The following is a 16,496-nucleotide window of genomic DNA, read 5'->3' as shown; positions in this document are numbered from 1 at the left end:
ATTAATACTTTGGATACAGTAATATATATTACTTTGTAATAACTACAATGATCAAATTCATAGAATATTTGTAAGTGGGTATTCTACATTTTAAAAAACGGGATAATATTAAGTGGTGCCACCAAGTCATCAAAATTGTGCTTTCTAGGCCTGCATAAAATAGGGAAGGGTTAAAATTTCTGTGAGACTTTTATTTCTGCCTATATATCATTGTGGAGGTCCATCTATACTATTAGACACGTAGACCACTGTAATCTAGCACAAAATGAAAGCAAATTTAGAACTTCTTTGTCACTGACATGATTAAAGTGAGGGAGATTTCCACTCACTTCATTTCATGTGTCTGAAACAGGAAGTAAAGTGAAGTTTCTTCAATAAATATAGAAACAATTGAGTACTGTCCGTGATACATTTTTATTTTCACTAACATACAATTTTGAGGACAAGCTTTCGGGGTATGTCCCCTTCTTCAAAATTTGAAGAAGGGGACATACCCCGAAAGCTTGTCCTCAAAAGTGTATGTTCGTGCAAATAAAAAAAGTATCACGGACAGTACTCAATTGTTTCTGTCGCAAATGCACTAATATGGCTACAATCACTTCAATAAATATACAAACAGTAGAAAATTTCTTTCCTGCCCATGCTCTATTCAAGCCAAAAATGTTTGAGTTGTAATTCAACTCTAACCTATACACAGTTTTTATGAAATCTAATTAAATACCATCCCATTGAGAAAGAGTAGTAATGGCTGATGGGGATTTCCAGAATGTGTATTTTAATTGCAGTCAAGCTACATACTATGTATATCCATAATCTGGTAATGTACTGTATATGACAGCAGAGAGCATTAATACAGCAAGATAAGCAACATGAAGTAAATCTGAAAAGTAACTAACGAGGGGAATGGAAAGTGTCTTAAACAAGGCATGTGGTGGGGGACACAGGCTTCCTTCACACTAGGAGGTATTGAATGCTAAAGAGACTGATGAAGGCTGTCTCTTCTTTTGCATAGATCTGTCCATTCCAAATATTTAACCCCTTTCTCACCCAGCTCCAGCATCCCTTAACTATGCTATTGTGCCCTGGGTGCAAAAGGGTCAGCCTGATCATTTGACCACTGGCTGTCACAATGGTCACATGATCGGAAGCCAGACCTACCCACCCCTGATCATTACTAGTGGCCAGGAGCTGTCAAAGACAGCTTGGTCACTAAACTGGGAGTGCTCAGTGAGTTCTCTCTCAGCACAGAATCCTCAGCTGCCCACTGAAGCATGTGGATATTAAAGCCCACTCTATTTTCTGCTGATCATATACATTACATGAACAGAAAAAGGTTAAAGAATCAACAGGGTCTTTTTACTTATTGAAAACATTTTTCTAGCTCCACTCCGTATGTCAACATTTTCCTAAACATTTTTTAGAAGTGCACAATTGTGATCAGTCAGACGCGAACTGTATTTTGAGAAGCAATACCTTGTGCAGTAATATTTGTGATTTTACTCCTTTATTATCTTAATGTGCAATATCAGACAGAAATGTAATGAAGCAGAAAAAGAATGTGCTTTGCTAAAGGCCACACAGACCGGGGCATTTTCATAATTGGACATATTTATTAATAAGAACAAATTACCTCTTAGGAATACTTACTATATATAAAATCTATATGTGTTTCAAGATTACCAGTCCTATTAAGAAAACAATGAATCTCCACAGATTTTCCCACTTTTTAATAGTTGCTACTCTACATGTGTTTTCTGTATAGAATACAATGTTCTAAAAGCATATACTGAAAGTATTAATGCTACTGAAATTGAAAAGCTTTTTCTAGAAACTACTTTACGCACCTGTATTTCAATTATGCTAGTCATGTGGAAATTATAGCAGCATTGTTGCGCTGAGTTGAGCTATTCACTATGAAATGGAATCTCTTATGGAGATTCAAATGTGACTAGCCTGTACAGAGATGTTTTGATTAACATCTACAGCCTCATTGCATGCTGTGTGGCAGCAGGAAGAGTTATGAAATTGTTAGCATGAAGCCACATAAAAGACAAACGATAAAACATGCGATTGCTTTTGGAGATTTTTATGCAGATCCTAGTTTTAGTGTTTTTAAAGCCAGGATGCATTTATTAGTCTATATTCTTTTTTTATATGTATGTCCTTACCAGCCACAATCTTATTTTCTCTTCTTTTATAACATAGCTTTGTCAAAACAATACCTTTTTACAAAGTACATTGGAGCAAGTTTAAGCTAACTGGTACATCTAAAGGTGAACTCTAGCAATAATCTAATTTATAACATACAATGCGTCAGCTTAGTTACATGTAATTATGTATATGTAAAATCCAGAGAGCTAATGGGGATTCTTAAATTCAACATAGTAGTCCTTGCCACATACAGTAAGCACTGTCTTGCTGCAGCAACTTACCATTTGGTACACTGAAGTTCGGGGGAATCTCGCTGCCATTCATAAAATGTATTTTTTAAAATTAATATAAAGCATTCACTGATTTGAAGAGGTGCAAAGGAAGGGTAGATCTACCTTCATCAACTCACATATTGCCTTGTAGTCATTAAGAAAATACTAGACATTTTCTGAATGATGGAGGTGCAAGCAAGCGATTGTCTGTCTTTAGTTGTAACAGGGCAGCACTTATTGTATGTGATAAGACTTTCTATGCTGAATTCGAAGGGATGAGTAGGAGTATCAGCTCCTTTTAGAGATTGAATTAGCTGGGAAGCAGGGATGCAATGTTATTATTATGGGCAATTTTAATTATTTTAATTATTGTGATATTGATTGGGCAAATGGAACTGCACAGTCAACAAAGGCTTGCTATTTCTTAAATTGCAGAACAATTTCATGAAACAGATGGTGAAATCTCCAATAAGGGAAAATGCTCTTTTAGATCTGTTCATTTCAAACATGGGGTTCATTATAGATGAGCAAGTTAGAGACAGCTTGGGTGATAGTGATCATGGTGTAATCACATTTGCCCTACGTTCAGGAAAGAGAAGCATGTGGATATGACAAGAACTCCTACACTTCAAAAAAGCTAACTTCAATAAGCTGCAATACTTAATTGGGACATATTGGACAATGACATCCCCACATGTGGGGGAGATTCACAATGAGGTACAATGAATAATAACTTTCCTTCAGGCTTAGCTTAGTCCTGAAATCAGATAAGAATTATACATGACTTCAAGGTAATAAATAAGCCCTGAAAAAACATATAATGAATGTTAAAATATGAAAAATGGCAAGTCCCACAGGGGCAAATAGGGAAGGCATAAACCAACTAGAGAGGTATGAATCCCTAAAAAGAAGGTAAGCATGGAATACTGCCTTAAACTGTTTACACAATAGTACTCTCCCTATATTAGAAAAGGAAAACAATAAAAAAAACATTTTTGACCCCCCCCCCCCCAATTTATTGAAGTAATGACTAATGACAGCCATGATATGAAGAAAAGAAAAAACACAGGAAACAGAATAGGAAAGGCTGGGGAAGCAGAAAAAGGAGAAAAAGAGAGGTGGGAAAAAAGAAGCCTGCTAGTGGTGAAGTAAAGCAGGTTAAAGTGAATCATTAGGTTTCCCCCTTAAGAAATTCATGATCCAGGAGTTCCAGATCTGATTTTTTTGGTTTTATTACAGGAGGTGATGGCCAGTTTCTCATTAGTTAAATATCATTACATCCTATGTTTGACCTGTGCTATGGTCAGGACTCCCAACTTCCAAGCCCTAGCCAAAGTTTGTATAGCTGCTGTAAATATAAAGGAAATCAATTTAAATTACTTAGAGCTGCACGACGGCACTTTAAGTTAAGAAAGGTCTTATAAGGATTCTCTGGGAGGTGATCGGCTAAAACTGTATATATCAACTGGAAAACACATGTCCAAAAGATTTTAATCCCCAGGCAATCCCATCACACATGCAACAATGTGCCAGCCATACCACGCCTCCGAAAGCAACAATCAGCTATTTCCACTTTTTTAAGCCACCTTACTGACTGTATGATATCCACTAATTGGTGTAGTGCAAATGTGGTACCAGATTACAAAAAAAGGAATGGAGATGTACAGTGTATACCAGAAATCTACAGACCAGTCAGTCTGACATCAATAATATGTAAGGTATTTAAGGGAATAGTAAGGAACCTTACTGAGAAATTTGTCTGCAATAAAGGTATCATAAGTGACAACCAACATGGATTTATGAAAGACTCAGGCCAGCCTATGATTATCCTATGAAGAAATGTGAGAAATAGGATGGTGGAAGTGGTTGTACAAACTATTAATGCTATAAGCACACTAATACTAATGGCATGAAAGTGAATACCAATTAATTAAAAAAAATGAAATATCTCATTGTTTGAACCTAACTTCTTGGAGATGGGGGCATTTCAAGGAGCAGTCTCTTCGTAATAAAAGTTTTAGTAAAAGTTGTCACCAGTCCTCAAAAAAGATGTTGTTAGAAGTAGTACAGTGAAAGGCAACAAATTAATAAGGGAGATGGAGAACAACAGCTGTAAAGACTGATAACATAGATTACAGTTATTTACACTGTAGAGGAGGCGCTTAAGAGGGAAAATTATTACAATGTACAAATATATTCAGTTAGTAAAGCTGACCATACATACATTGATACAACTTATGTACAACCAGCCTATTGGGTTTTTCCTGAATGAACAGTGCCACCATCTATAACCGGCAACACTGATCATTGTATTGCGGAGCCTTCCCCACTAGCTGAATACAGTAGCGCTGCAGGAGTATTTTCCCCGTCCACATTCAATGTGTTTATTCTGGAAAATGTTTCATTTTGTTCATTCAACTCAGTGGTTAAAAGAGAAAAAAATGAATTATGTATGGCCGGCCTTACTGTGATAATGTGTCTATGCTAAGGTCCCTGAAGAAGACATGCAAATAGAATATGAGGCTACAAGAAAGGAGGATTAACTTTAGATTGTGGAAAGTGTTCTTTATTGTTAGGACTGTAAAAATGTGGAGCTCCCTTTCCCAGGGAATGGGACTAGCGGAGAATGTTGAAAACCTCAAAAAACCTTTAGATGGCTTCCTCAGGAAGTGAAATATACAGGGCTATAGGAATTGTTAGAGAACAAAAATCACACACACATATACACATAGGTTGAACTGGATGAACTTATATCTTTTTTTCAAGCTTATTCCTCTAATGGGAAATTAGCAATTAGAGGACAGGTCTATACAGCATGTCTTCTGGCAACAAAGGAATGTAATGCACTACCCAGGGGGCAATGAGACAAAATAATGCTGTAAATGCCGTGAATATATCTATATATATATATCTATATATATATATATATATATATTTATTCCAAAACTAGGCAGTTCTGTTTTTTATTTCATGTAGCAATATAAAGTATTGCTACACGAAATAAAACACACAAGTGTGCTGCAACTGCCTGACTTTGGACTCTTGTATAAGGAGGTGGAATGTGGATGATCCTCCTGCTGTGTGACTACACTATTGACCCGAGAGTTAAAAGTTCTGCTTTCTACTGATTGTATATGTGTATATGTGTGTACTGATACATATACAAGGGGCTTTCAAGTCAAACTGGGACTTTTGAGTTTATATAATAGAAGAACAAAACTGCATTTTTTTTCCAACATACTGCTACATTTATACACTTATCCCAGCATTTAACTAATGCCTGGAAAGCTTTGGCATAGGACAATTTGCTAGTACACCTGAACCATCCTTGCACATTCATGAATGATTGTGTTCACCGTTCCCACAGAAAGATTTGTCTTTTGTGCAATTTCACTACAGCTTATGCGTTGATTATCCAGGATCAGGCATTCCACTCACGGAATGTTCACAGGACTGCTGTGAGCTGGGAACCACCATATCCAGGATCACCACTGATGGACATATGGCCATCTTTGAAATGTTTACACCATTCAAATGTCTTACTGCAGCTGAGCGTCTTATCACCATTCTGTGCTTGATGTTTTCTGTAGATATCCGCGGGTTTTATTCCTTTGTTCACAAGAAATTTCATCACCACACACTGTTCTATGCACGCACTAACACTATATCTGCCATCTTGAATAACGATCTCTGGACTGGCCCACGTTATGTGTGCCACCTATCAGTAATAGAACACACGTGCCACTTACTACTGTATGTAGTACTGCCACACTAGCATCCCTTTTTATACCTGTAAGATTAAAATTCCCGGTTTGATGCTCCCTCGTGTATAAATGTGTGTGTGTGTGTGTATGCTACACACACTACAATTACTAGAAGTTTCTCTCTAATTCTGTAGCAGTAAAAAGTCAGAAGCAAAGTGAAATCCTTCCTACTGATATGGTAGATATTGACCACTAAGGATTAGCTCAGTATTTCAACAAATTTGATTTTACCACAAACTCACCAATTTCACTTTCATGGGATTTATAGAGAAATATTCCTTTAATATATCTCTGGCGCTACAAGATTAAAATAGTAGAAAAATGTGCAAAATTTTAAGTTAGCTTCAAAAAGTAAGCAACTGGCAGAAAACATTGATATGTAATCACAACTACTTCTTGCTCACATTCCAGGCCATTGTCAAAACTCAGTCAGGGTGTTTTCAATGAGACTTCTTTATCAATGGCCTGGAATGTAAACAAAGCTCACTAATTGAATTGTACTCTGGAAATGTGAACTAAAACCATGGCGGCTTTATATATAATAGTGCAACACTATTTATAAAACAAGCATATATTTTGTGACCTCATATAAACTATATTTAAACATTATTTTTTGTGAAGAAAACAAACTTAATCTTTTATGTGATTACACACCAAACTCTGTAACACCAATAAACAGAAATATCAGTCCAACATGCTGGAAAATATGTGAATCTTCTTATCATCTCACCACTCCGTGAGATACACTTCACACATCTTTCACCAGTGCTCCACTCCAGTTGTGTTCTCACCTTAAATTTATGACCTGCACATTATAGAGATCATATACAGCCTTTTCCTCTCTCCCTATGTCCAGTGATCTCAACCAATGTCAACTTCCTCTTAGTCACTCACAGTAGGCAAAACATTCACTACATAGTACTTTCCATTTAAAAAATAACATTTATTAAAACCTTAAAGTGTCACCATCCCTCAGTGTACATAGGTAAAACACATAAAAAAGCATCTCTGATGTCACCCAGCTCTTTCCAATTTTTCATCCCCTGAAGATGAAATGCATTGGGTGGAGGTGTTTTTTTTGTGGTCACAAGATATATGTTTGTTTAATATATATATATATATATAAACAAACATATATCTTGGAATATATACATATATCTTGGAATATATACACATATACTTTGAAACAAATAGGAATGTGAGCTGGCTACTAATCATTTGTATCATATTAAATACGAGGTTAGCAGTGCATACGTTTATTTAATATTACTTTTCACCCATGTTCTTATTTCACATCAGAGCATTATGAGTTGACAAACAATATGGCCTCATGCTTTTGAAGTTTTTTTTTCTCCTACACAAGTTTAGCAGTAGCAAAGATATGGTAAAAACAGTGGTTTATATGGGCGTTAAGGCACATATCTGGTGTAATACATTTCATTGGCCAGAATTCTGGCCATTATAATGCATTCACATGAGAAAGAGTTAGTGTGCTTTAATGCATGTTTGTGAGCATTAACATGTGTTAAGGAGCTTTTGAGCTTGTTTTTATGCTCAAAAGCTCCGCTCCAAAATGCATACATGATGTTTTTTTTCTGCCTGTAAACTCCCTTGCCTCTTAACAGCTGAAAATGCGTATAGTGTGCATGGACACTAAAAGTAATAATACAAATACAAAAATAAAAATAATTGTGTGACCTTTCCCTTTTTCACATATTAGCAGTGTATTTTGCTTTTTGAGTTTTTTTAGACAATAGAAAAAAGGTCCAAGTTTTAACTTGCAAAAATTTTAAGATGTGCTAACACATGAATATTCCCAGTGTTAAAAGTGCAATAGTTTTATTTGCCCCCTTTTATTTATTGTATTTTAAATCTCAAGAAAACATTCAAAAAATAAGGAAAATATTTTTCATTTTTTAGTATATATTTTTACTGTTTTTATCACTATATGTATAACCAATAAATAAATAAATACACATCCCAAAACAGTCAAAATCAATAAAAATCATTCAACATAGTCTGGTATGTATTTCAAAGGGGGCCCCATGCAAATCCATTGTCTGTATAGTTGTCCATTGATGCAATTATGCTGAACAACCCACCAATGACAGCTACTGGTCCCTGCCTTGGAATATAAACAAAGGGGTGGGATCTCCCAGGTGTCACATAACTTACTGGGGAGCCCAAAATGGTGAGGGTGGCCCCTTGTACAATTCCTGTCCAAGCACCCCTGGTGGTGGAGACAGAGACTGTGCAGCTGCCAAGAAGTTGGTGCAGCGAACTTGAAAATACTTAGGTTGAATGAGCAGAAGCAAGGAGTTAGGTCACAAGTCAAGTTTGGTAACAGGCAGGTAGATACAGAATCATGATCAGGATCCAGGACAAAGACAGGTGGAAGGGGGGGGGGGGGGGGCAACATGCTTGAAAGAAGGAAAAAAATAAACAGGCAGAATCTTAGTCAAAAGCCTAGGCCATGGTTGGTAACACAATAGTATACATTACAGGCAAGGAAAACTCAAAGAGAAGCATCAGTGTACCTGGGTCAGTAGCAAGATTGGCAGGTTTTTCAGGCATACAGAACACAGGGATTGAAGCTGAAGACAATCCAGCAATGAGGCTAGAAAGACCTCAGGTTTAAACATGTCACTGGGAGCCAGGATCTGTGGTTGTGGCTGTACATGTACTTGTGTGCCATGGTCCTTCCAAGTCTTGCTAAACTCCTATGCTAATGGGTATGTGCACGTCTTTGCACATCTACAGAAAATTGAGCACTGCTACCTAAGGCTCCTGACACCAGGTGACATCATTGATCAAATTTGGACATAACCTAATTTGGTTAATGAAGTCAGAGAATCCTAGGTGGTGTAATTGAATACATTTGGCATGGAATTTGGAGGGTATAGAATTTGGGGGGGCCTCATGACAGTTGTTTTCTGAATCCAAACTCTAGGAGTTCTCTAATTAGTAACAGTAATGTGGCCTTGGAACGAAAACAGGTACAGTATTAACAGTATAAATATATAATCAAATGAACATTCATATGCAGAATTTTACTATTCAAAATAACTTCTGGGAGTGCATCAAAATGTTTAAAGCAATTAGTAAATGACACCTAGCACATCTGCTCACAAGTATAGTTATCATTGCCCCAGCAGTTAACTTTCAAGCTTCTTTGTCTAATGCTGCCTGGTGTTTTGGAAATGTTTCCTTTCATGTCAGGAAAGCTTTCTATAACATCATTTCTATGCTCTAGGAATAGAGTTTTAATCAATAGTTCAGTGAAGCTTAGCACATGAATTAGTTTTTAAGGAAACATATAAATTTAGTGAATTATCTTCAAGTCATACCACTGGGATTCTGTAGTGGATTGGAATCTTTGTTTTTTTGCTACACTGTTTGAAAATCTATAAATAACATTCCACTTTATACTCGAGAAAGCAAAGGAATTAAATTATTTTAGGCCTGAGGCTTCAGCATAGCACTAAAAAATCAAAGCAGGCTACTAATATGCATTGTGATATCTTTTTCTCAATTTTAAGACATTTATAGTTACTATTGCATTCAATATATCTGGTATACTGATATACTGACTTTGTCTGATGCTGGTATACTGACTTTATTTCAAACTACTTAATTTTAATGCTCAGCTATACACAATAACAAAGAAGGGCAATGAGACATGGGCTATATGTGTTGGCTGAGCGAAATACAGTACAGAATATTAAAGAAAATCCGTGCTGAGAGAAATAAAGAAGCTGCTGTTGTTGAATTCCCAATAAAGGTATTGCTGCTTGTCTGTCTTGTTGATCAGTGGCTTAAATAGACCCCCAACCATTGAGAATCCCATAGGACTGTCTCAGGACTTAAATTACATTCTGAGATCCAGGACATATCCCAGCATGGATTGCTGAATCACGTATTCTATCTATGCAGGAGCTGTTAAGTGGAATTATTTCCTGCCCAATAGTATCAGTTTCAGTGCTCATTAGAAGAAGAGCGATGCAACAGTGCTGGACACTGATGTTGCCCTGAGCATAAATGCTTGTTGATATTTTATACTCATACTGACCACCAGTTTTATATATATATATATATATATATATATATATATAAAACAGGGCATTTTTCTATTCATTGCACCAATACCAGAACACCTTTTCCAGACACTGGCATTGATGTTGGGGCATTTACCTTCCTACTGACACTGGGGCAATTTTCTTCACTCTGACACCAAGTTATTTTTTTATTATTTTTTACTTCTACTGGCACAAGGCATTTTTTCCTCCCACTCCCCAATGACACTGGTAAATATTTATTTTTCACTGGATTTGGACAATTTTTGCTCAACCTCACAATTTCCACCCATTGACACTGGGACATTTTCCTACCATTGATACAGAGGTGTCTTCCCTTCCACTGTTCTCTTATACTGTTTTTTTCACACACTGACACTGGGCCATTTTTCTTCACACAAACACTGACACCACACCATATTTTATTCTTACTGAGACAAGGTATTTTTGTCTCCTACTGACCAATGACACTTGGAAATGTTTATCTCCCGCTAAATTTGGAGCATTTGTTCTTAAGCTGACAATGTCAGTGTCAATGTCATTTTTACAATTGTTGACCAACCACTAGAAATAGGCTAGAGCCTATTTCCTTCCATGCAGCCCTGATACCATAGCATTTTCCCTCCCACATTGTACTGACACAAGGACATATTTCCCTCACAATGACACCAATGTCAAGGCATGTTTTCCTACCACTGATGGTGCGGGTATTTTTTATTCTCACTGCTCACAACACCATTTTACAACACTTAGCAGTGCTAGTTCTTAGTGGTGCCATGCTTTCATGTTATGCTTCATTACAACCTAGCTCTCATTCTAGGGCACCCTTGCTAAAAGTATTCTGTTATTAATTACATACTGATTTTCCTAATGCATTAGGATTGATGGAGATAAATAGAAATATTTTTTCTATATCCATGGCAGCAGTCATCATCAATTTAATGTCTCCCTGGTGTAATAGTGAATAATTATGTTAGAGCAATAAGGTATGCCGCTAGTGTCTTTCTAGCATATTGGTGTCATGTCAAAATGATTTACTTCTATGTATTTATGGACTAAAATGAAAATAAGATGAAGAGGCATTTATGTCCATATCTCTCCATAGTCTGTCTAATAACCTTCCACACTGAAAACGTTCTAAGTGTTTCAAACTAAAAATAAATATTCTCATAAGACATAAAACTCCATATTTTGCTGTTTACATTTTAGAAAAATGAAGTCTAAAAACAACTTGGAAGTTTTTACTTCTACCATATGTCCAGATACATAATTTGTGTGCTGCAGGCTTTTACTGACTTTGTTGACTCATGCTACCGGGCATCTTGGCCAGCTAAACTACAGCAATTTCCTGTTTATTCAGAAACATTCTCATATCTGTACAGCTTGTAATTCACAGCATACAAGAAAATTTGATCTTGAATTTTTGTTTACTTTTATTTATAGTTAATAAAATATGTATTTTGTTTGTTACTTGCTTTGGAAATTGGTAATGAGTACTCTCATGAATGTTGGCTTTGTAAAATACAGTTTTGTTTACATTTTTTACATGCTGCACAATAGGATAGTTTATTCCCTAAGTTAAAATATAAAACATGTAATATGTATGTGGGTATATATATATATATATATATATATTCACACACACACATTATATTGCCAAAAGTAATGGGACACCTGCCTTTACACGAACATGAACTTTAATGGCATCCCAGTCTTAGTCCATAGGGTTCAATATTGAGTTGGCCCACTCTTTGCAGCTATAACAGCTTCAGCTCTTCTGGGAAGGCTGTCCACAAGGTTTGGAAGTGTGTCTATGGGAATGTTTGACCATTCTTCCAGAAGCGCATTTGTGAGATCAGGCACTGATGTCAGATGAGAAGGCCTGGCTCGCAGTTTCTGCTCTAATTCATCCCAAAGGTGTTCTATCAGGTTGAGGTCAGGATTCTGTACAGGTCAGTCAAGTTCCTCCACCCCAAACTCGCTCATCCATGTCTTTATGGACTTTGCTTTGTGCACTAGTGCACAGTCATCTTGGAACAGGAAGGAGCAATCCCTAAACTGTTCCTACAAAGTTGGGAGCATGAAATTGTCCAAAATGTCTTGGTATGAAGAATTCCCTTCAGTAGAACTAAGGGGCCAAGCCCAACCTCTGAAGAACAACTCTACAGCATAATCCCCCTTCCACCAAACTTTACACTTGGCACAATGCAGTCAGTCAAGTACCGTTTTCCTGGCAACCGCCAAACCCAGATTGCCACACAGAGAAATGTGATTCCTCACTCCAGATAACACATCTCCACTGCTCTAGAGTCCAGTGTCCAGTGTTGAAATAATCAGTGTGCAACTCCTACCTCTATTCTACTGAGTTCATAGAGTGTGGTTGGGCTCCCTTTGGTTGCCACCCAGAATCTTACAGGTGAGGGATTTTCAGAGAGGCTTGGACTGGTAATATTTCTCTGCATGCTCATTTCTGTCCCCTGTCACAGATGATTAACTAAATTAAAAATATCTCAAGTGGATAAAGGAATAAATCACTATTTTAGCAGAATGTAGAAAGTATAGAACTGTTAAGTCTATGTTACCATATGTGTCACCATTTGCATATTTTCATCCAAATTCCTATCCCAGTAACACCTTTTGAAAGTCTGACCCATGCTTCTCAGGGGTTTGCAAGGTATCAAAAGATAAGGAAGAGAGGGGAAACCTTTACAAAGTGACTTAGAAATCAGTAAAACCTAATAAAGAATCTAACCCTTCTGATTTACTGAACTTTAATTGTGAACAAACAGCATCAGTTTCTTACCATTATGGTAGAACAATACAGGCCACTGTCTTGCACAGTAAAAATATTATTTAAGTTTACAGAATGAATACAAAAATACTTAAACAGCAACAAGAAAGTACTAGATTGTTTACATTTCAAAGTTATATTTATGCAAACAAGCTAATTAACATGTGATATACCCCTTATTAATACCTGCCAACTCAATTATATAACATTCAAGACATCCAAAGTCCTGTGAATTCCTGAAAGACAGATTCATTGCTTAACTATAACATGTTCACTTGGAGCAAGATAACCTAAAGTTTTCTGTTGTTTATTTCCAGATAACAATATATACCTTTCACACGTCCACACATTCTTGTTTATTAAGAATACAGGGCTGTAAGACATTTTATGAGTAACAATCATATTTCTTGTGTGAAATGTTTTCCTGTTGGTTGACTAAGTAGCATGATTTTTACACAAGTCTCCTACAGAATTTCCTTTTTTATAATGTGTATTTTTCTGTGAATAGCATTTCAGCCTACACTGTGCTATAATACAGAATATTATGTTGTATTAGTAATAATTGGCAAATAAATACATTTCTGCCTTATTTTAAATGTGAAATAAGCTGTATAGTATATTAGTGTGTTAATTATACTAAACTATGCTCTTCATACTGGAGGTAGAATTGCTTTGATTTTCTCCAGAATCCAGAGAATCCTTCTTAGCATCCAAAAATATAATGTGGTCATTTGTTTTTATTCTCATGTATTGTATGTATAATAAACTATTTTTCATCTGCTTTAATGTAGAATGGGAAAAAAGAAAATTACATGAAAACTGCATTCTAAATAAGATACCATTATTTTTATGAACTCTCAAGGAAAATAAAATATGATATAATGACTTATTAGGGAACTGAAGTCAAAGCAAAATGTTCAACCTTTTTTGCTAGCATTACCCACCATTCTCTACTCTGTTGTGGTTAGTATAGAAAGCTAAACTGTCACTTTAGGCCTCATTCACATGGGATGATTACATCAATGCCCCATGCAGAGCCATATATAATACCAACAGCACCTGTGTATCCCTATATCAGCAGTCCCATTGTTTGTCTTTGGGACATAGTGGCTGCACAGACACACCCACTCTATCCCAAAATTACATCACTGTAGATGCAGGAGAGTGTCCCCAAATGCACACTGGGTGCATTTGGGGCTGTTTGCCTGCACCCACATCCACACAGATGTCAAATTTGGAAGGAGCAGTTGTGTTTGTGCCTCGATAGACAGCAACGAGAGTGCCGCACGCAACACCTATTCGTCCTCATGTTGGTAAAACATGGCCCTGCACAAAGCACGGATGTAATCCCCTCATGTGAACTAGGCCTAAGATTTGAAGTTTATACACTGAACTATTCTGTGTTTGGATTCAATATCAAGGATTGACTGAAACGGAAACAGCAAAAATTGATAATAAATTTCTGTAATCAAAACTGTATGTAATACATTTTGTAATCTATGGTGATTAAGAGTCACGGCAATGAGTACAAACATAATGGTGTATTTTTATTCCTGTAGGTTCCCCGTATAGGGATAAAATAACCATAGCCATCCTTCAGCTTCAAGAGGAAGGAATTCTGCATATGATGAAAGAAAAATGGTGGAGGGGCAATGGGTGCCCCGAAGAGGAGAGTAAAGAAGCCAGTGCCCTAGGAGTACAGAATATTGGAGGAATTTTTATTGTTTTGGCTGCTGGACTGGTCCTTTCAGTATTCGTTGCAGTGGGAGAGTTCTTATACAAGTCAAAAAAAAATGCTCAGCTAGAAAAGGTAAGTTGGCATTCACGAAGAACACTGCAAGCTAATATTCTTTGGTCACATTCATCTAGACTAATGTTAAACAGTACCATAGTTGCCAACATTTGGTAATAATTATAATAGACACAGGAAGGATGATTTAATAAAGGATTTGAGATTGTTTATATAATGTGTTGAATGAATATTCATGTCAATCATCCAATCATTTGTTTAAAATAAGTAAACATGGATTTTGATTTCAAATGATTTAATGACTGAATTGAATCTTCATATAATATAATGTGTGAACTTTCTTAGCAGCCTCAATGAAAATAAAATAAAAAGTGGCATGGAAAGGACACCATCTGCTAGTCTAGCGCATACAGGGCCAAGAAGTGGGTGTGGCCAATAAAATGAGTGATATTGTGCAAGGTATGGCTTGTTGTGTTGCCACTTTTCATTTTCCTTTCCTATATTTTAGCTAAAATAGGGACTGAGTTTACACTAAAGGGAAGATGAAAGTAAAAATAAACCTAGCTATGGTGTGTAGTATAAAAATAACTGTTATTCTGTATGATAAAATAAGTGCTTATCATTGGTGTCAATGGGATATTACAATAAACCTTATAGTTGGTGTCAGTGGGATAAAATATAAGCCCTGTATCATTGGAATCATGGGGATAAAAAAAACCTGTATTATTGGTATCAGTGGGACAAAAAAAAAAAGCTCTGTGTAGCCGGTGTCAGTGGAATAAAATAATTCTGTATTTTTGGTGGTAATGATAGCAAATAAACCTGAAGCTGTTGTTGTCCATTGGAGTGTTTACCAGAGCACACACTCTCTTGCTGCTATTCTGCCATTGCTGGTTGAAACTTTAATGTGACTGTTGGGCAGGTGATCTGTGCAACAAGTCACTGCAGTACCAGCTATTGAAATCCCCAGAACCATACATATGTTCACAATTCCCTCTACCCAGAATACTAGATACACTCACATTTGCAGACCCATACTGTATACTCATATTTCTGCATTACATATACAATCCTCCCCCGGAGTCCTACATACTCCCATATTCCCACCTTCAGCTCTACATACACACATGTCTACCCTATATCTCATTACCGTTTCTCCCTCTTTAGAGCTGGAGAGCAACTGTACCCTTTAAGTGTTAATGCAGACAGTGTTTTAACACACATCCCCCCCACATCCCTCATTGCTTTTCTTGACAGCACAGAACCCCTTCCACCCATGCCATACTCATCCTTTGCAAATGCAAGAGACAGAAACCGCAATCAGCCCAGAAGACATGCAGAGTTGGGGGGGGGGGTGGCCAAAGAAGAGTAGCAAACCACTCTCTATCTGTTTTGGGAGTGCCCGGCAGGATTTGACACACTTGGAAACTATTCATCACAGAACAAATCCAGTGGAATATAACTAACTACTACTAGCTTCACCATGACCTGAATAAATTAGAATGTTCACAGATACCCAAAGATAACATTTAAAACTAGGCTAGCAGACATGTAAGAAGCTTTTTCTTCAAAATTATATTTAAAGGCAGAATGTTGTTTTAGGTAAATGCTGGAGACTTGATGAAAGCTTACTATTGTTTTAAGAAACTTCAGTGGGTTGATCACCCTACGAGTCCCATATTCTGCCCCTCTTAT

At 36.7% G+C, this 16,496-nt stretch overlaps 1 protein-coding gene across 2 annotated transcripts in view; it reads left to right on the top strand.

The window, feature by feature from the left end:
• The window catches only part of GRIK2 (glutamate ionotropic receptor kainate type subunit 2), an 855,383-nt gene that overhangs the window by 814,541 nt on the left and 24,346 nt on the right, over positions 1–16,496 (top strand). For both annotated transcript variants that reach the window (XM_089665163.1, XM_089665154.1), the window contains one exon: positions 14,611–14,861. In XM_089665163.1, the coding sequence (XP_089521289.1) occupies positions 14,611–14,861 (251 nt within the window). The remainder of the gene's footprint in view (positions 1–14,610; positions 14,862–16,496) is intronic.

This window comes from Staurois parvus, unplaced genomic scaffold (assembly GCF_062004578.1).
Source record: "Staurois parvus isolate SC_StPar_1 unplaced genomic scaffold, SC_StPar_1.0 ptg000048l, whole genome shotgun sequence".
Taxonomy (NCBI): Eukaryota; Metazoa; Chordata; class Amphibia; order Anura; family Ranidae; genus Staurois; species Staurois parvus.
The sequence above is the reverse complement of the archived record's forward strand: the minus strand, read 5'-3'. Positions and strand labels throughout refer to the sequence as shown.